The 20,921-nt window shown below is 47.9% G+C and overlaps 1 protein-coding gene across 1 annotated transcript in view; it reads left to right on the top strand.

The window, feature by feature from the left end:
• The first annotated feature begins 1,323 nt into the window (after positions 1-1,323).
• LOC141082424 (uncharacterized) overlaps positions 1,324-20,921 on the top strand; it is a 55,950-nt gene continuing 36,352 nt past the window's right edge. Inside the window, exons 1-3 of the mRNA XM_073566366.1 lie at positions 1,324-1,333; positions 2,646-2,743; positions 2,942-3,032. Coding sequence (XP_073422467.1) covers positions 1,324-1,333; positions 2,646-2,743; positions 2,942-3,032 — 199 coding nt within the window. The remainder of the gene's footprint in view (positions 1,334-2,645; positions 2,744-2,941; positions 3,033-20,921) is intronic.

Below are 20,921 nucleotides of genomic sequence, written 5' to 3'. Positions count from 1 at the left end.
CACACACACATACATACATTTGTTTTTTTATATATATGGATTAACCATTGGGTTACGTATTTGTCTTCTAGTTCAATGGTTTCTTTTCCAATAATCCTATGTTTTCACTCCGATGCTGATCCATCAAGCTCACTAGTGGTGCACAGCTTTACACCACTATACCTGTGACTTCAGAAACTTACAGAACACCAGCTCACATCTCATATAGGAAACTTCTGACACAACTAAATAATGCCATTTATAAATGATTTATTTACTGGCAAGAACTTTTTCATTCATTTCACATACATGTTCATTCTTTTACGTGACCTCACTTACTATTTAGTGCTTTTTAATATAATTAATGTACGTAAATGTTTTTTTGTCTTTCATTAACCATAATTTATCTTTGTGTGATGGACTTTCTCATGAACTTTGACATATCGTGCTTTGTTGGAGTTTTTTTTTTTTTCAAAAAGACTGCATATAAAACGTTCCAGGCTTGACATGTTTATCCGCTATCAGGTTTCGTCCTGAGGAAGACGTCCTGTATGACTGAGAAATGCGTTGACTTTGAAAACCTATTGGAATAAACATTTTTAGTGAAAATCTCCATCTCCGATCGTCTCCATCAGCAGCGCAGGTACAGACACATTATACCCGGATCAGCTCTTCTGCTCGGTCTTTGGCCCCGGGTCCTGCAGCAGCTGATTTATGCATTGAGCATGGTGTAAAGGCGCCACTCCATCAGGTGAGAGTAATACTCCCCTACTCTCATTACATCTGGTTATCAGGTAAGACCCTATTTTTCGCTTGTTTGTTCCTCAGTATCTCGACTACAAGAAATCTCTGTAACACTTTCAGGTCACTTGGATAAAACCAATGAAGGGACTGCTGGGACCTTAATGGAGTCCATCTGAACCCCTAATGCAGAAGCCACATGTCCTGAGAACTGGACCTGCTGGACCACAAATTGTCATTTCTCCAGGTTACCAAATAAATAGTTGTCACGTAGAACCTGGAGACCCTGTCTGACATGCTCAGCATGCTCCTCCAGAGGACGGGAGTAACTCACTATATCATCCAGGAAAATTACCACAAATCTACCAATCAGTGAGAAAAAATATAATTAATGACACAGTCACAGACTGCCGGAGCATTGGTTACCCCGAATGGCAGCATCAGGTTTAATATCTGCACCTCAGGTGTATTGAATGCGGCCTTCCATTCATCACCCTGACGTACACTTATAAGGTTATATTCCCCTCTCATGGTAAGTTTGTAAAACCATTTAGCTCCAGATAATTGGATAAACAGGTCAGGTATAAGGGGTAAAGGATAGGGATGGGGAACCGTGACTCACAGGTCCAACCCTCCATCCTTCTACCAAACCCCCCACGGTGACTGGAGAGGAACATGGCCGTATATGAGCCTCAGCCGGACTCTGGAAGGAAGGAAATAACCGAGATTTGGGCATTTTAGCTCCTGGTGTGGAGTCGATAGCACAATCATATGCCGCCATATAGTAGACGGCCGGTGACTGGTGAGAATTCCCTCATGTGTGGGGTCTATTTCCCTCCAGAGAAATCACACGCTACATTCCACACATAACACTGTGTAGAGAAGGCGGCGCGGGGTAATTGTGCCAGTAGTGAGGGGCAAATAATGGCGGGAATGTCACTGACTGAGGAGAAGGCTCCATGGAGCGTCTTCACTCCAGAGATCATGTGACCCCTGACTCCTCCCCTCCTGTGACCTCATCACAGGTCCTGTGCACAGAGCAGCCATATATGTGGAGTGCGGCTCTGCAGGTGGAGGGATGTGGAGATTCCCCATTACTGAGCACATTAATACTAGATATCGCAGCCAATTCCCAGAAGAAGAATCTTGGAAACATCGGCTCATCTTCGCATTCAAGTCTCTACAATATCGGATCCTCTCAGTGAAGATCTTCTACAAAAGAGAATTTTCCTGATTTACCCACCAAGGATGGATATGGACAGAGACAAGATGGCGGAGAGGATGTTACACCTCACCCTAGAGATCCTCTTCCGTCTCACTGGAGAGGTGAGAGATTCTGATGACGTCACATTACATCATTCTTATCTATGGGAATAACAGATGGACAGAACTGGAGAGGTGAGGACTCTGGAAATGTCTGTAGTGAGATTTATTAATGTGTCTCTCCATAACCAGGATTACGCAGTGGTGAAGAAGACCTCTAGTGATCGCTGTCAGGACCCTGTGTCTGAGGGATGGGGAAGACCCCTGAGCCCAATCACGGGGCCTCCACCTCACCCCCTGATCCATGAGGACATCAATGACCAGAAGATTCTAGAACTCATCTACAAGATCATTGAGCTGCTGACTGGAGAGGTGACACTGCTGGGAATGCTGGGACATTATACAGTAACACTATGAAGGGATCGGGGGGATGACGGTATCATTGTATGTGTCAGGTTCCTATAAGGTGTCAGGATGTCGCTGTCTATTTCTCCATGGAGGAGTGGGAGTATTTAGAAGGACACAAAGATCTGTACAAGAACGTCATAATGGAGGTTCCCCAGCCCCTCACATCACCAGGTAATAGACAGGACTAAATACACACGGCCTATAATTATCTGTATGTAGAGAATGAATTCAGTCCCTGTATGTGTTTCCTCCAGATCTATCCAGTAAGAGGACAACACCAGAGAGATGTCCCCGTCCTCTTCTTCCACAGGACTGTAAACAAGAAGATCCCAGTGCTCCTCAGGATCATCAGGTAGATGGAGAGAAGGTGTCAGGAGATCTCCCCTGTGATGTGTAGACGACTGTGAAGGTCTTGTGCTCAGTCTTGTTTTATCTACCAGTATTATATGTTTTATACTTGTGTGATGAGAACGGTGGAGATGGTAGGATTAGAGCTGATCATAGATGGGACTTCTCCATCTGTCGGTGACTTTTACAATATTTGTTTCAGGGTGAAGATCTGACCCATATTAATACTACAGACACATATGTGAGAGATGATGAGTGGTGTAAAGAGGAGATTCCCACATATGACTACCCAGGTGAGTAGTAACCACTGAATGCAGAGAAGTCACAGATTCCTCTCAGTCACCGGCTGTGGCTGCTTTATCGCTGGTGTAGTCCGGCCGTATTACCATGATCACCATTTTGCCTCTAGACCACAACATTCTCCTCCACCTAAAACTGTTCAAATGACTTTGGGTATTGAAAGTCCTTTTGTATAGAACTTACAACCTGGAGGATCCACCTACCCCCTGGTATTAGTGTGAGGGTGATCCCTTATAGCGAGATCTATATGATTGCTTGTACCTGACCCAATAAAGGCCAAGTGCGCGCTTAAAGAGTCACACCGAGCACAGAGTTAGATGTCTACTCCTTTCTCAGCAAAGGCTTGCACACAACTGAAGTTTATTCTCCAGACAAAGTGACAGGAGATGGGTGTCACACAATCTCCTGAGTAGCCAGTATCAGTCTATGATAGGTCCATTTCAGCTTCACTTCTATATATGGTATCCAGTATCTCAGCTTCTGCATTCCAAGGATTCCTTCCAGGGTGTTGTCTGAAGACACAGATGCCATCTTGGTACACCATATCTGAACTGACTTATATAAGGTTTAACCCCTTCATGACCCAGCCTATTTTGACCTTAATGACCTGGCCATTTTTCGCAATTCTGACCAGTGTCCCTTTATGAGGTTATAACTCAGGAACGCTTCAACGGATCCTAGCGATTCTGAGATTGTTTTTTTGTTACATATTGGGCTTCATGTTAGTGGTAAATTTAGGTCAATAATTTTTGCATTTATTTGTGAAAAAATTGGAAATTTCACAGTTCTCAAATTTTTAATTTTTATTCTATTAAACCAGAGAGTTATGTGACACAAAATAGTTAATAAATAACATTTCCCACATGTCTACTTTACATCAGCACAATTTTGGGAAAAAAAAATTTTCTTAGGAAGTTATAAGGGTTAAAAGTCGACCAGCGATTTCTCATTTTTACAACACCATTTTTTTTTAAGCGACCACCTCACATTTGAAGTCACTTTGAGGGGTCAATATGACAGAAAACACCCAAAAGTGACACCATTCCAAAAACTGCACCCCTCAACGTGCTCAAAACTACATTCAAGAAGATTATTAACCCTTCAGGTGCCTCACAGGAACTAAAGCAATGTGGAAGGAAAAAATAGACATTTTAATTTTTCCAACAAAAATGTTGTTTTAGCCTCAAGTTTTTCATTTTCACATGGGCAAAAGGATAAAATGGATCCTAAATTTGTTGGCAATTTCTCCTGAGTACACTGATACCTCATATGTGGTCATAAACCACTGTTTGGGCGCACGGCAGGGTCCGGAAGGGAAGGAGCGCCATTTGACTTTTTGAATGGAAAATTAGCTCCAATTGTTATCGGACACCATGTCGCGTATGGAAAGTATGTAGTGTACATCAGATTGGTGTGTGGTGTGGTGTAGTGTACGTCAGGTTGGTGTGTGTGTGGTGCAGTATACACCACACACACACACACACACACAACAACCTGACATACACTACAACACATACACGAACCTGACGTACACTATACCACACCATACATCAATCTGATGTACACTACGCCACAGACACCAACCTGACACACTTTGTCAGGTTGGTGTGTGTGGTGTTGTGTATGTCAGGTCTGTGTGTGGTGTAGTGTATGTCAGGTTGGTGTGTGTGGTGTTGTGTATGTCAGGTCTGTGTGTGGTGTAGTGTACGTCAGTTCGGTGTGTGGTGTAGTGTATGTCAGGTTGGTGTGTGTGTGTTGTAGTGTATGTCAGGTCGGTGTGTGGTGTAGTGTATATGTCAGGTCTGTGTGTGGTGTAGTGTATGTCAGGTCTGTGTGTGTGGTGTAGTGTATGTCAGTTTGGTGTGTGGTGTTGTGTATGTCAGGTTGGTGTGTGTGTGTTGTAGTGTATGTCAGGTCGGTGTGTGGTGTAGTGTTGTATATGTCAGGTCTGTGTGTGGTGTAGTGTATGTCAGGTCTGTGTGTGTGGTGTAGTGTATGTCAGTTTGGTGTGTGGTGTTGTGTATGTCAGGTTGGTGTGTAAGGTGTTGTATATGTCAGGACAGTGTGTGGTGTAGTGTATGTCATGTCTGTGTTTGGTGTAGTGTATGTCAGGTCGGTGTGTATGGTGTAGTGTACATTAGGTTGGTGTTTGGTGTAGAGTATGTCAGGTCGGTGTGTGGTGTTGTGTATGTCTGGTTGGTGTGTGGTGTAGTGTATGTCAGGTTGGTGTGTGTGTGGTGTAGTGTATGTCAGTTCGGTGTGTGGTGTTGTGTATGTCAGGTTGGTGTGTATGGTGTTGTATATGTCAGGTCTGTGTGTGGTGTAGTGTATGTCAGGTCGGTGTGTATGGTGTAGTGTACGTTAGGTTGGTGTGTGGTGTAGTGTATGTCAGGTCGGTGTGTGTGGTGTAGTGTACGTCAGGTTGGGGTGTGTGGTGTAGTGTATGTCAGGTTGGTGTGTGTGGTGTAGTGTATGTCAGGTCTGTGTGTGGTGTAGTGTATGTCAGGTCTGTGTGTGGTGTAGTGTATGTCAGGTTGGGGTGTGTAGTGTAGTGTATGTCAGTTCGGTGTGTGGTGTAGTGTATGTCAGGTCTGTGTGTGATGTAGTGTATGTCAGGTTGGGGTGTGTGGTGTTGTGTATGTCAGGTCGGTGTGTGTGGTGTAGTGTATGTCAGGTTGGGGTGTGTGGTGTAGTGTATGTCAGGTCGGTGTGTGTGGTGTAGTGTATGTCAGGTTGGTGTGTGTGGTGTAGTGTATGTCAGGTCGGTGTGTGGTGTACTGTATGTCAGGTCGGTGTGTGTGGTGTAGTGTACGTCAGGTCTGTGTGTGGTGTAGTGTATGTCAGGTCTGTGTGTGGTGTAGTTTATGTCAGGTCTGTGTGTGGTGTAGTGTATGTCAGGTTGGGGTGTGTGGTGTAGTGTATGTCAGGTCGGTGTGTGTGGTGTAGTGTATGTCAGGTTGGTGTGTGTGGTGTTGTGTATGTCAGGTCTGTGTGTGGTGTAGTGTATGTCAGGTTGGTGTGTGGTGTAGTGTATGTCAGGTTGGTGTGTGGAGTAGTGTATGTCAGGTTGGTGTGTGTGGTGTAGTGTATGTCAGGTCTGTGTGTGGTGTAGTGTATGTCAGGTTGGTGTGTGGTGTAGTGTATGTCAGGTTGGGGTGTGTGGTGTAGTGTATGTCAGGTTGTGGTGTGTGTGGTGTTGTGTATGTCAGGTCTGTGTGTGGTGTAGTGTATGTCAGGTTGGTGTGTGTGGTGTTGTGTATGTCAGGTCTGTGTGTGGTGTAGTGTACGTCAGTTCGGTGTGTGGTGTAGTGTATGTCAGGTTGGTGTGTGTGTGTTGTAGTGTATGTCAGGTCGGTGTGTGGTGTAGTGTTGTATATGTCAGGTCTGTGTGTGGTGTAGTGTATGTCAGGTCTGTGTGTGTGGTGTAGTGTATGTCAGTTTGGTGTGTGGTGTTGTGTATGTCAGGTTGGTGTGTGTGTGTTGTAGTGTATGTCAGGTCGGTGTGTGGTGTAGTGTTGTATATGTCAGGTCTGTGTGTGGTGTAGTGTATGTCAGGTCTGTGTGTGTGGTGTAGTGTATGTCAGTTTGGTGTGTGGTGTTGTGTATGTCAGGTTGGTGTGTAAGGTGTTGTATATGTCAGGACAGTGTGTGGTGTAGTGTATGTCATGTCTGTGTTTGGTGTAGTGTATGTCAGGTCGGTGTGTATGGTGTAGTGTACATTAGGTTGGTGTTTGGTGTAGAGTATGTCAGGTCGGTGTGTGGTGTTGTGTATGTCTGGTTGGTGTGTGGTGTAGTGTATGTCAGGTTGGTGTGTGTGTGGTGTAGTGTATGTCAGTTCGGTGTGTGGTGTTGTGTATGTCAGGTTGGTGTGTATGGTGTTGTATATGTCAGGTCTGTGTGTGGTGTAGTGTATGTCAGGTCGGTGTGTATGGTGTAGTGTACGTTAGGTTGGTGTGTGGTGTAGTGTATGTCAGGTCGGTGTGTGTGGTGTAGTGTACGTCAGGTTGGGGTGTGTGGTGTAGTGTATGTCAGGTTGGTGTGTGTGGTGTAGTGTATGTCAGGTCTGTGTGTGGTGTAGTGTATGTCAGGTCTGTGTGTGGTGTAGTGTATGTCAGGTTGGGGTGTGTAGTGTAGTGTATGTCAGTTCGGTGTGTGGTGTAGTGTATGTCAGGTCTGTGTGTGATGTAGTGTATGTCAGGTTGGGGTGTGTGGTGTTGTGTATGTCAGGTCGGTGTGTGTGGTGTAGTGTATGTCAGGTTGGGGTGTGTGGTGTAGTGTATGTCAGGTCGGTGTGTGTGGTGTAGTGTATGTCAGGTTGGTGTGTGTGGTGTAGTGTATGTCAGGTCGGTGTGTGGTGTACTGTATGTCAGGTCGGTGTGTGTGGTGTAGTGTACGTCAGGTCTGTGTGTGGTGTAGTGTATGTCAGGTCTGTGTGTGGTGTAGTTTATGTCAGGTCTGTGTGTGGTGTAGTGTATGTCAGGTTGGGGTGTGTGGTGTAGTGTATGTCAGGTCGGTGTGTGTGGTGTAGTGTATGTCAGGTTGGTGTGTGTGGTGTTGTGTATGTCAGGTCTGTGTGTGGTGTAGTGTATGTCAGGTTGGTGTGTGGTGTAGTGTATGTCAGGTTGGTGTGTGGAGTAGTGTATGTCAGGTTGGTGTGTGTGGTGTAGTGTATGTCAGGTCTGTGTGTGGTGTAGTGTATGTCAGGTTGGTGTGTGGTGTAGTGTATGTCAGGTTGGGGTGTGTGGTGTAGTGTATGTCAGGTTGTGGTGTGTGTGGTGTTGTGTATGTCAGGTCTGTGTGTGGTGTAGTGTATGTCAGGTTGGTGTGTGTTGTAGTGTATGTCAGGTTGGTGTGTGTGGTGTAGTGTATGTCAGGTTGGTGTGTGTGGTGTAGTGTATGTCAGGTTGGTGTGTGGTGTAGTGTATGTCAGGTTGGTGTGTGGTGTAGTGTATGTCAGTTTGGTGTGTGTGGTGTAGTGTATGTCAGGTTGGTGTGTGTGGTGTAGTGTATGTCAGGTCGGTGTGTGGTGTAGTGTACGTCAGGTTGTGGTGTGTGGTGTAGTGTATGTCAGGTTGGGGTGTGTGGTGTAGTGTATGTCAGGTCGGTGTGTGTGGTGTAGTGTATGTCAGGTTGGTGTGTGGTGTAGTGTATGTCAGGTCGGTGTGTGGTGTACTGTATGTCAGGTTGGTGTGTGTGGTGTAGTGTATGTCAGGTCGGTGTGTGGTGTAGTGTACGTCAGGTTGTGGTGTGTGGTGTAGTGTATGTCAGGTTGGTGTGTGGTGTAGTGTATGTCAGGTTGGGGTGTGTGGTGTAGTGTATGTCAGGTCGGTGTGTGTGGTGTAGTGTATGTCAGGTTGGTGTGTGGTGTAGTGTATGTCAGATCGGTGTGTGGTGTACTGTATGTCAGGTTGGTGTGTGTGGTGTAGTGTATGTCAGGTCGGTGTGTGGTGTAGTGTACGTCAGGTTGTGGTGTGTGGTGTAGTGTATGTCAGGTTGGTGTGTGGTGTAGTGTACGTCAGGTTGGGGTGTGTGGTGTAGTGTATGTCAGGTCGGTGTGTGTGGTGTAGTGTACGTCAGGTTGGGGTGTGTGGTGTAGTGTATGTCAGGTCGGTGTGTGGTGTAGTGTACGTCAGGTTGTGGTGTGTGGTGTAGTGTATGTCAGGTCGGTGTGTGGTGTACTGTATGTCAGGTTGGTGTGTGTGGTGTAGTATATGTCAGGTCGGTGTGTGGTGTAGTGTACGTCAGGTTGTGGTGTGTGGTGTAGTGTATGTCAGGTTGGTGTGTGGTGTAGTGTATGTCAGGTTGGGGTGTGTGGTGTAGTGTATGTCAGGTCGGTGTGTGTGGTGTAGTGTATGTCAGGTTGGTGTGTGGTGTAGTGTATGTCAGATCGGTGTGTGGTGTACTGTATGTCAGGTTGGTGTGTGTGGTGTAGTGTATGTGAGGTCGGTGTGTGGTGTAGTGTACGTCAGGTTGTGGTGTGTGGTGTAGTGTATGTCAGGTTGGTGTGTGGTGTAGTGTATGTCAGGTTGGGGTGTGTGGTGTAGTGTATGTCAGGTCGGTGTGTGTGGTGTAGTGTATGTCAGGTTGGTGTGTGTGGTGTAGTGTATGTCAGGTCGGTGTGTGGTGTAGTGTACGTCAGGTTGTGGTGTGTGGTGTAGTGTATGTCAGGTTGGTGTGCGGTGTAGTGTATGTCAGGTTGGGGTATGTGGTGTAGTGTATGTCAGGTCGGTGTGTGTGGTGTAGTGTATGTCAGGTCGGTGTGTGGTGTAGTGTATGTCAGGTTGGTGTGTGGTGTAGTGTATGTCAGGTCGGGGTATGTGGTGTAGTGTATGTCAGGTCGGTGTGTGTGGTGTAGTGTATGTCAGGTCGGTGTATGGTGTAGTGTACGTCAGGTTGGTGTGTGTGGTGTAGTGTATGTCAGGTCGGTGTGTGGTGTAGTGTACGTCAGGTTGTGGTGTGTGGTGTAGTGTATGTCAGGTTGGTGTGTGTGGTGTAGTGTATGTCAGGTCGGTGTGTGTGGTGTAGTGTATGTCAGGTCGGTGTGTGGTGTACTGTATGTCAGGTTGGTGTGTGTGGTGTAGTGTATGTCAGGTCGGTGTGTGGTGTAGTGTATGTCAGGTCGGTGTGTGTGGTGTAGTGTATGTCAGGTCGGTGTGTGGTGTAGTGTACGTCAGGTTGTGGTGTGTGGTGTAGTGTATGTCAGGTTGGTGTGTGATGTAGTGTATGTCAGGTTGGGGTGTGTGGTGTAGTGTATGTCAGCCTGGTGTGGGTGAGTTCTGTAGTGGAGTGTCAGGATGTGTTTAGTCCCTGGACGTGTGATGAATTCTGAAGCATTCATTCATACACAGTCCAGGTTTGTCGGGACACGTTTCACATTGGAAACGAGTTTCCCTTCTTATCCCCCTTTTATAGCACAACCGGCACATTTATTTTTGCTCTCCCCTTAGTGGGAGCATGTTGTCCTGGTACCATACGGGAAACTTGAGTTCCAGGGGGGCTGGGGCGCGCTCCGTCCTCCTCTCCAAAAATCATGGCCTTTATCACCGCCTCCTGGAACCGAAGGAAGGTGTTGTTGGTCTGGCCTGCACATCGTGATAGCACGCATGCGTTATACAGTGCCATTTGTACGATGTGCACAGCCAGTTTTTTATACCACACTTTCGCCTTCTGCATGGCACGATAGGGCTGGAGGACTTTATCACAAAGATCAACTCCCCCCATGTGTTTGTTGTACCCCAGGGCACAGTCCGGTTTGTGGACCTGGTCTGGGGTACCTCGAACGGTGGTGGCCGTGGTGCCGGGACCATGGATTGTTGTCAAGAGAAAGACGTCTCTTTTGTCTTTGAACTTGACCACAACCATGTTGCCGCTACATTGGGCTCGGCTCTCACCCTTTCGGAGAGCCTGCTCAATTAGCGACAAAGGGAGACCCCTCTGGTTTCTGCGCACGATACCGCAAGCGACAGTAGCTCTGGCAGAGAGGGATTGAAATAGTGCGATGCTTGTATAAAAGTTATCAACGTACAGATGGTCACCTTTATCAAGCATTGGGTGGACCAAATCCCACACTATTTTCCCACTCACCCCCAGAGCAGGTGGACATTCTGGGGGCTGGATCCTGGTGTCCTTCCCTTGGTAAACTCTAAAGCTGAGCGTGTACCCTGAGGTAATCTCACACAGCTTGTAGAGTTTTATCCCGTACCTCGCCCTTTTGCTGGGCAGGTACTGATGGAACTGAAGCCTCCCTTTGAAGTGGATGAGGGATTCATCCACACAAATTTCCCTTTGAGGAATGTACACTTCAGAAAACTTGTTGCTGAAGTGTTCGATGACCGGCCGAATTTTGAACAGTCTATCAAAATTGGGGTCATCACGGGGAAGACTGTCAGTGTTGTCCCTAAAATGGAGAAACTTATGAATCGCCTCAAAACGTTTGTGACTCATAACTATGCCAAATACTGGAGTTTGATATAAAATATCAGTACTCCAGCATTGACGAATTTCTGGTTTCTTCACAATCCCCATGTGAAGGACCAGTCCCCAATATTTCATCATTTCTACAGAGTCAATGGGACTCCAAGTAGAGAATGATGAATTAGGGTTTTCAGCAAAAAATTGCTGGGCGTACAAGTTTGTTTGCTCCACCATAAGACTGACGATTGACTCCGAGAAATAGACTTTGAAAGTCTATTTCCCTGAAGTTGGCAGTCTCGAACTGGATTCCTGATTGGGGAACGAAATCAGGAATCCGTGGAGCAAAATTCTCAGGGACAGGGGTCCAGGAGGGGGCACTAGTGCTAGGTTGGGCCTGACTAGCGCTAGGTTGGGGGTTACTCATATTTGGCTGTGGGTCTTCTCCCTCGGCCTCCGTCTCTTCCTCCCTGGGCTCCAGACTATTTCTCATCCTGCAACATCTTGGTGGTGGTAAGTCTGTGTCGCTGGAGGAGGAAGAGTGGGAGGAATAGAGAAAAGTGGGGTCCTCTCCCTCACTATCCGCTTCGGAGGCAGTAAAGGCATTTGCCTCCTCAGCTGAGTACACCCTTTGAGACTGGGATGACTGTGACGAGTGGGACATTGTGTATGTGGTGTGTATGTGTAAAAAAAGATAAACTTTATTATAGTGTGCGTGTGTATGTGCGAGTGGTGAAACTTTCTACTACAGGAGGGGGCTGTCAGGCGCGGGGGGGCAGGAGGGGGCTGTCAGGCGCGGTGGGTCAGGAGGTAGCAGCAGCAGGGTGGTGATCGCCGGGGGCGATCACCGGGGCAGGGGGCGACCACAGGGCCGGGGGGGTGGAATCAGCAGCAGAGGGGAGCAGAGGACAGCACAGAGGAGAGATCAGTGGCAGCAGCAGCAGGGGTTGATTACTGGGGCAGGGGTTGATTACTGGGGCAGGGGCTGATCACCTGGGCTGGGGGGTGATCAAAGGGGCAGGGAGGCGATCACAGGGTCGTTGGGTGAAATCAGGCAGCAGAGGAGAGCGGATGACAGCACAGAGGAGAGATCGGCGGCAGCAGCAGGGGTTGATTACTGGGGCGGGGGGTGATCAGAGGGGCGACTACTGGTGCAGGGGGGCGTGATCACAGGGCCGGAGGGAGTGGAATCGGGCAGCAGAGGGGAGCGGAGGACAGTACAGAGGGGAGATCAGTGGCGGCAGCAGCAGGGAGTAATTACTGGGGCAGGGGGGGTGCGATCACCTGGGCAGGGGGGCGATCACCTGGGCGGGGGGGGCGATCACCTGGGCAGGGGGGTGATCACAGGGGCAGAGGGGCGACTACTGGTGCAGGGGGGCATGATCACAGGGCCGGAGGGAGTGGAATTGGGCAGCAGAGGGGAGCGGAGGACAGTACAGAGGGGAGATCAGTGGTGGCAGCAGCAGGGGGGTAATTACTGGGGTAGGGGGGTGATTACTGGGCAGGGGGGTGTGATCACCTGGGCAGGGGGGCGATCACCTGGGCAGGGGGGGTGATCACAGGGATGGGGGGTATAATCAGGCAACAGAGGGGAGCGGAGCACAGTACCAGAGGATCGGCGGCAGTGGCTGCAGGCATGGTGATCGGCGACAGTAGCAGCAGGCAGAGACCTGTCAGGTGTCAGGGCAGCAGGCAGCACCTCGCTCTTCACCTTCCACTGACAGGATGAGGCTGAAGAGCGAGGGCAGCCATACCTGACACCCGCCCCACATCTGATTGGAGGGATAGCGTCACGTGGACGCTAGCTCCAATCAGATATGGGGGGTGACACAGAGGTCACCTAGCTCCAGCCAATGGCTGATGCTATTGCAGCATCAGCCATTGCTGGATTGTAATATTTCACCAAGTTTCATTGTTGAAATATTACAATCGCTCTGATTGGCTGTTGAAAGTGAAACAGCCAATCAGAGTGATCGTAACCACGAGGGGGGGCAAAGCCACCCCCCTGGGGTTAACTACATGTCCACCAATACCTGAGGGTGGGGTGACATTTCGGTGACCCCGGTCACCCGACCCGCAGGAACGTGATTTATACCATGACGCCTACGTAGGCGTCATGGGTCGGGAAGGGGTTAATAAATGATTTCATTAGCCATTCTCTCCTCCACATTAGGAGACGCTGACCGTTACCTGCCCAGATCTGTAACTATAAAGCCAAATTACAGCGTACGTAGAATGTGCTGAGAAGATAGAAAATCACTTGAAGAAAAATCTTATGCTGGGCCTGTAAGAGAAAGCGGAGGGTAATGATGCTGTTGGCTTCCTAGATCCCTGAGATCTTATCGGATGAATCTTCTCTCCCTTCTGTGCTGCTGAATGTCTCATGTTCCCTACAAGACCAGGTCCAGTCTTTCTGGCCAAACTTCCCTTTTATGAGCGACACCAGTAAATGTGCAGTGAGGCCGAGTGTGAATTTCTGTCCAATAACAGCAGAGTTTCCCTTTATCCTGACTTTTCAATTTGTATTAAAACCAACTAACTTCAAGGAGGATTGTGATAATCTCCAGGACAAACATTCCACCTGTGCCATGATAGATCTCTAAGCTGTGCGTGGCTGAGGGCTGGAATATACATTTATTCCCGCCTGCAGGAGATGTGTTGGCTCCAGCCCTGGTGTCATGGAGTCACTCCACGTCATACATTACATTGTTTTTGATCCTAAGGAATTCAGATTACTGCACAATCTCTCCTGAAATGGGGAGCAATATTATTTTCTCTAATCTTCTGCTCAGGATCCATAGTAGCTCCAATGCTCCACCATAAATGAGGGCAACTCTGGTTTACTGTTGTTTAACCCCTTAATGTTCAAGGATGGGCACAGTCCGTCATGGCAGGATGTCAGTTCCCGCACCATGATGGACTGTGTCCGTCCTGCATTTAACCCCTTAGCGACAGAGCCAGTTTGCAGCTTAATGACCAGGCCAATTTTTACAATTCTGACCACTGTCCCTTTATGAGGTTATAACTCTGTAACGCTTTAATGGATCCTGCTGATTCTGAGATTGTTTTTTCGTGACATATTGTACTTCATGTTAGTGGTAAAATTTCTTCAATAAGTCTTGTGTTTATTTATGAAAAAAACAGAAATATGGCAAAAAATTTTAAAATTTTGCAATTTTAAAACTTTAAATTTTTATGCCCTTAAATCAGAGAGATGTGTCACATAAATTTCTTAATAAATAACATTTCCCACATGTCTACTTTACATCAGCACAATTTTGGATGCAAAATTTTTTTTTGTTAGGAAGTTATAAGGGTTAAAAGTTGACCAGCGATCTCTCATTTTTACAACAAAATTTACAAAGCCATTTTTTTTAGGGACCACATCATATTTAAAGTCATTTTGAGGGGTGTACATGACAGAAAATACCCAAAAGTGGCACCATTCTAAAAACTAGACCCCTCAAGGTGCTCAAAACCATATTCAAGAAGTTTATTAACCCTTTAAGTGCTTCACAGGAACGAAAGCAATGTGGATGGAAAAAATTAACATTTAACTTTTTTTTGGAAAAAAATTACTTCAGAACCAATTTTTTTTATTTTCACAAGTGTTAAAAGTAGTGTTGAGCATTCCAATACCGCAAGTATCGGGTATCGGCCGATATTAGCGGTATCGGAATTCCGATACTTAGTTCCGATACTTTTGTCATATCGGATTCCGGAATCGGAATCGGAAGTTCCCATCATGCTATGAGCCTGCTTGCTTTGATTAAGCCAATGGGAATCCTCCGAAGTGTGGGCACATCCTGTTAGGCATGTAGGCATGTTAACTATTGGCATGGCTGTGATTGGCTGCCGAAATGATGTCATGATGCACTATAAAAGCCACCGCAGCCGCCATTTCTGGTCACTCTGCTGTGAATTAAGTTAGGGACAGGCTGCTGTAGAAGACTGTGAGGGACAGTTAGAAATAGCGATTCCACCAAACATCTAGTGCTTTACCCAGGCTACATAAACCACCACTGTAGCCTTCTTTGCCCTAGCAGCAGTGTTCACAGCTGTCTGCAATGGCTGTGTGAGTGCAGCTCACGCTGTGGAGTGGGTCCTGCAGCCACGTCAGGCTGTAGGCCACCCAATGTGATCACTGCTGCCTCATACATCTTTTATTTTTTGAGCTGCATTTTTTACATAATTTCAATCTATTGTGCTTCCATCCGTATCCATATACGTTGGTTGCAAACACTAGTAGTAGACAGCGGAGCCTTTCTGCAGCCTTTCAGTGCTAGTGTCCACTTTGCTGCACTGTTCACGGCTGTCTGAGAGGTCTCTGACTGTGTGTGAGTGCAGCTCACGCTGAGTAGTGTGTCCTGCAGCTACGTCTGGCTGTAGGACGCTCAGCGTGCGTCAGTACCTCACACATATTTTTATTTGAGTGCAGCTCATTTTTTCTTCTATTAGTGTGCATCCATCCGTCTCCATCTACGGTGGTTGCAAACACTATATAGGAGTACACAGCGGAGCCTTTCTGCAGCCTGTCAGTGCCAGTGCCCACTTAGCTGCACTGTTGACGGCTGTCTGAGAGGCCTCTGACTGTGTGTGAGTGCAGCTCACGCTGAGTAGAGTGTCCTGCAGCTACGTCTGGTTGTAGGACGCTCAACGTGCGTCACTGCCTCACACATATTTGTCTTTGAGTGCAGCTCATTTTTTCTTCTCCTATTAGTGTGCATCCATCCGTCTCCATCTACGGTGGTTGCAAACACTATATAGGAGTACACAGCGGAGCCTTTCTGCAGCCTGTCAGTGCCAGTGCCCACTTAGCTGCACTGTTGACGGCTGTCTGAGAGGTCTCTGACTGTGTGTGAGTGCAGCTCATGCTGAGTAGAGTGTCCTGCAGCTACGTCTGGTTGTAGGACTCTCAACGTGCGTCACTGCCTCACACATATTTGTCTTTGAGTGCAGCTCATTTTTTCTTCTCCTATTAGTGTGCATCCATCCGTATCCATCAACATTGGTTGGTTGCAAACACTATATAGGAGTAGATAGAGGAGCCTTTTTTTCTGGCTTGTGCCCTGCCGGCGCAGCCAGATTAGTATTACCCAATTTTTTTGGAGCCTCATCTTTTGCATTGTAGGTTACCTGCCTGCATTGTAATAGCTCCAAAAAGTTGGTGATACTATCAGTTTCAATTCTTTGTTCACATACTTTGAGTTTGTTTCCAACAAAGAAACCACAAAAAAAGTTCACCAAACACTACATTTGGAACTTGTGTAGGCCACATCAGCTCCTATTAAAGTCTAGTCCACACACACACTTCATAAAATTAGTGTTTCTTGTACCTGTAACCAGCTGTTCAGGAATAAGCACACTAAGGCCCCCCTTTGCACTTTTTTGCCTATCTTAAGCAGTCTTGCAAGATGAAGAAGGCAGGGAGTAAGGCGCGTGGGCGTGGGCGTGGGCGTGGAGTTTCAGCAGGGAGAGGACGTGGGGATTCTGCAGGGAGAGGACGTGGGGATTCTACAGGTAGAGGACGTGGGGATTCTGGGCCTGCTGCGGGCACCAGTGGATCAGCATCCCCCAGTTTTAGCAGGCAACAGTCCTTTATGCGCAGCTTTGTAGGACCTCAACGTACCCCACTGCTGCGGGAGGAACAAATTGAAGCCGTTGTCGGATGGATGGCAGCTAACGCATCGACTTCAATTACTTCCGCATCCTCTCAGGGTCAGAGCACCGAAGAGCAACCATCTGTCTCTTCACCACCTGCCAAAGTGCCCAGGCAGTCAGAGAGACATGGACAGGAGCCATCACAGTCTCTACTTCTGTTCTCGGAATCTGTTGGCTTGGAAAGAGGGGGCCAGCCAAGCAGCATTCCTGAATGTGAAGAAGAGGGAGTATGCAGTGATGCGCAACTTCTTTGTCCCTCTGAATCTGAAGAGGCGAGTGGGCCAGTGCCTATGGTCAGCACACCTCAGTACGCATCAGATGATGACGAGACTCAGTTGCCACTTTCTGGTGCGTACGGTGCTGGCGAGACAACCCCGGAGAAGCAGCTGCTTGAAGAGGGGAGGGAAGATGATGAGGTCCTTGACCCATCATGGCGTGAGCAACAGGAAGGTGGTGGGAGCAGCTCGGAGGAAGAGATTCCCCTACCGGCCAAAACAGGAGGCAGAGGGAGGGGGAAGACTTGGTTGCCTGTACCCTCCACTTCGGCACCCGTTAGGAGCATTCCTCCTTCCAAAGGCAAACCGGGCGCTCACAAGAGTTGCAGTGCGTGGTCCTTTTTTGACACAGTTGCAGATGACATTTGCTTTGTCAAATGCAAGCTGTGTCATCAGAGAGTCAAAAGAGGGAGAAATGTCAGCAACCTCAATACCACAAATATGTGGAAACATGTGCGCACCAAGCACGAGTTGGAGTTGCAGAGACACCCTGAAGACGTAGGCCAACGTACAGCACCACCTACCACCTCTTCAGTTCGTGTTGGGCCCTCTTCCTCCAGCTCACACACTGCTGGTTCGGCTTCCTCACAGGATCGCCAAGGAAGAACCTCTGCCACTGTTGTCCGGAGACCCTGTCAGATTACACCCATAGCAGCACGTTCCCATCCATCACAGCCATCGGTAGCACAGGCATGGGATAAAAGGCACCCTTACTCGGCAAACCATCCCCGAGCACAGTCTCTGAATGCTGGCATTGCCAAACTTCTGGCAGTTGAAATGCTGTCATTCAGGCTGGTGGACACTGACACCTTCCGGGACTTAATGGCATTGGCAGTCCCCCAATACAACGTGCCCAGCCGCTTTTATTTCAGCAGGCGAGCCGTCCCTGCCCTGCAGAAACATGTTGAGGGCAAAATAAAACATGCGCTACTAAACGCCGTTAGTAGCAAGGTCCACCTGACCACCGATGCGTGGACCAGTAACCATGGACAGGGACGATACCTTTCCCTCACTGCCCACTGGGTCAATGTTGTGGAGCCGGGTACGGATCTGGAGAGTGGCGCTGTACGTGTTCTTCCAACGCCACGGATTGCAGGACTCCAGTCTGTACACATAGACTCCTCCTCCTACTCAAGTTCCTCAGAAACAGCAGAGCAGGAGCCTGTTACGACCGATATGAGCACAGCCGTGGCCAAACGTCAACAGGCTGTACTCAAATTAATTTCTTTGGGGAATCGAAGCCACACAGCGCAGGAGCTCTGGAATGCTATCAAGCTGGAGAGCGATGTGTGGTTTGGGCCAGCGAATCTCCAGCCGGGCTTGGTAGTGTGTGACAATGGCCGAAATCTGGTGGCAGCTCTTGGCCTAGGCAACCTCACACACATCCCATGTCTGGCACATGTTCTTAACTTGGTCGTGCAGAGCTTTCTGAGGGACTATCCGGATCTTGATGCACTGTTGCACAAGGTCCGCATAGAGTGCGCTCACTTGCGATGTTCCAGCACGGCAAGATCGTGCCTCGCTGCTCTGCGATTTGGCCTTCCGGAACATCGCATCATATGTGACCTACCCACCCGGTGGAATTCAACGTTACATATGTTGGAGCGGTTGTGTGAGCAGCAGGCAGCAGTCATGGAGTACCAGCTGCATCAGGCGCAAACAAGTCGCACTGTGCGCCGTTCACACTTCAGCACCATTATGGGAATGTGGACAGAGCAGGCGACATTGCCGGACACACATCAGGGGATTAACTGACCGGACTGAACACCTGTAACACAGGAACAAGTGTGGATTGTGCAGACGCCACTTCGGAGCTGTAACTGGCGGGGTTGGAGGACAGGGGAAATACGAAAATCAGTGAAGCCACAGGCCTAAGTGGAGCTTGGTTCAAATTAGTAGTCTACAACCGATCTTAAAATTTCTTCAATGCAGCCTCAGCCTGCTCCGTGCTTGTCCCTGGGCTTCAACACAGCCAGTTGTTGCTCGGAAGTGCCGTCTTCACAGAGTAAAACACTAGCTCCTGTGTTTGTGGGGTTCAGTAACGTCAGCTGTTCCCCTGCTGTTTTGATGGCAATCTGTCCTGCTGCCTCCCAATTGACAGCACATCCGGCCTCAGCCTGCTAAGTGCTTGTCCTGGGCTCCAACATCGCCAGTTGCTGCTCATAACTGACTTTGGCACGGGTACTCCCTCCTGCCCAGCTTGGTTCCAGCCCTGCCTGCTGTTTCCGGGAAGTGTCAATGTCAGTTTGCCACCCCAAGTTGCCATGTCGTGTTGCGGTTGGGTTAGCCGAGGCTAGGGTGCCAGCAGTTTAGGTGCTTCCTATGTGGACTGCGGGTTCTGGTAAGAAAGACTTGTTCCATAGTGCCAGTAGGACAAGCACCCCCTGTAGGACTGTGTGATTCGGTAACTGCGGCCAGCTTGCGGCATGCCAACTTTGCTTTTCAGGGGTAACTTATGCTACCCCTCCGGGTTCCAGCACCGTCAGCTGGTTCTCGTCAGAGCCTTTGGCCTAGGTGCCTCCATCTCGGTATCCGAGTTCCGGCAACGTCTGCTGGTCCTTGGTAGTGCTTTGTAGCACAGGTACCTCCTGCTTAGTAACCGGGTTCCAGCACCGTCAGCTGGTCCTCGGTTGTGCCATTGGCTCTTATTCCTTCTGCTGCCCCTCCGGGTGCCAGCACTGTCAGCTGGTCCTCGCTAGTTCCATTTGCTCTTGCAGCTTATGCTACCCCTCCGGGTTCCAGCACCGTCAGCTGGTTCTCGTCAGAGCCTTTGGCCTAGGTGCCTCCATCTCGGTATCCGAGTTCCGGCAACGTCTGCTGGTCCTTGGTAGTGCTTTGTAGCACAGGTACCTCCTGCTTAGTAACCGGGTTCCAGCACCGTCAGCTGGTCCTCGGTAGTGCCATTGGCTCTTGTTCCTTCTGCTGCCCCTCCGGGTGCCAGTACCGTCAGCTGGTTCAAGAGGACAAAGAACAGGAAGACAACCACCAAGATGCAGAACAACAAGAGAGAGAAGACAAAGAAGCATAAAAAAAACAAAGCAGAAGAACATTAAGCATAAGACTAATACTCTGAGCAAATGATATTATCTTATTTATAAGCAGAAGAAGACTAAGCAGTGTATGGGGGTGAGTCCGTTCCTCCTCGTGGTGCCCCTGGAAAAGGCCTGCTGCTGCAGGCCAAACTGAACGCGGACAAATCCTGTTGTAAATCTTTTGTGACAGGCAGAACGGAAGGTGTAAACTTCTAACTTTTCTAGATAACAACTACAGGAATGCCTGACACAAACAAGAATATGATGAAGAAGAATAGGAAGAAGATGAAGAAGTTGAATATGTAGAATAATAATTGTTGAATAAGAAGAATATGAAGAATGTAAGAAAAGGAAGAAGAAGAAGAAGAATGTAAAAAAAGGAAGTAGAAGAATTTAAAAAAGGAAGAAGAAGAAGAATGTAAAAAAAGGAATAAGAAGAAGAATGTAAAAAAAGGAAGAAGAAGAAGAATGTAAAAAAAGGAAGTAGAAGAATGTAAAAAAAGGAAGAAGAAGAAGAATGTAAAAAAAGGAATAAAAAGAAGAAGAATGTAAAAAAAGGAATAAGAAGAAGAAGAAGAAGGTAAAAAAAGGAAGAAGAATAAGAAAGAAGAAGAAAGAAGAAAGAAGAAGAAGACATACATGTCTGGCAAAATATAAATGAGGCTAACATAGTCAATATCTTTGTAACTCCTAACATCTTTAAAAAAAAAGTTTAATTCCTGCTATTCCATTTGATTGGGCTAAACCTCTATGGCTTTAATGTCTCCTCCACCTCCCACAATACATTCTACATTATTCTTAGCTGTTTTTCTTCATGTAGAATTAACCTACAAGGAAAGAAAGGGTTTTTTTTAATTCCGATATTTTGGCCCCATTGACTTGCATTGGTTCCCGGTATCGGAATCGGCGATACCGATACTTTTTTTTAAGATCGGCCGATCCATTCCGATCCGATATTTTCAAGTATCGGCTGGTATCGCTCAACTCTAGTTAAAAGAGAAAA

The sequence above is a fragment of the Dendrobates tinctorius genome, unplaced genomic scaffold, assembly GCF_039654945.1.
Source record: "Dendrobates tinctorius isolate UK_male_01 unplaced genomic scaffold, ASM3965494v1 ptg000017l, whole genome shotgun sequence".
Classification (NCBI taxonomy): domain Eukaryota; kingdom Metazoa; phylum Chordata; class Amphibia; order Anura; family Dendrobatidae; genus Dendrobates; species Dendrobates tinctorius.
This window is presented reverse-complemented; position numbering and strand designations above follow the sequence as displayed.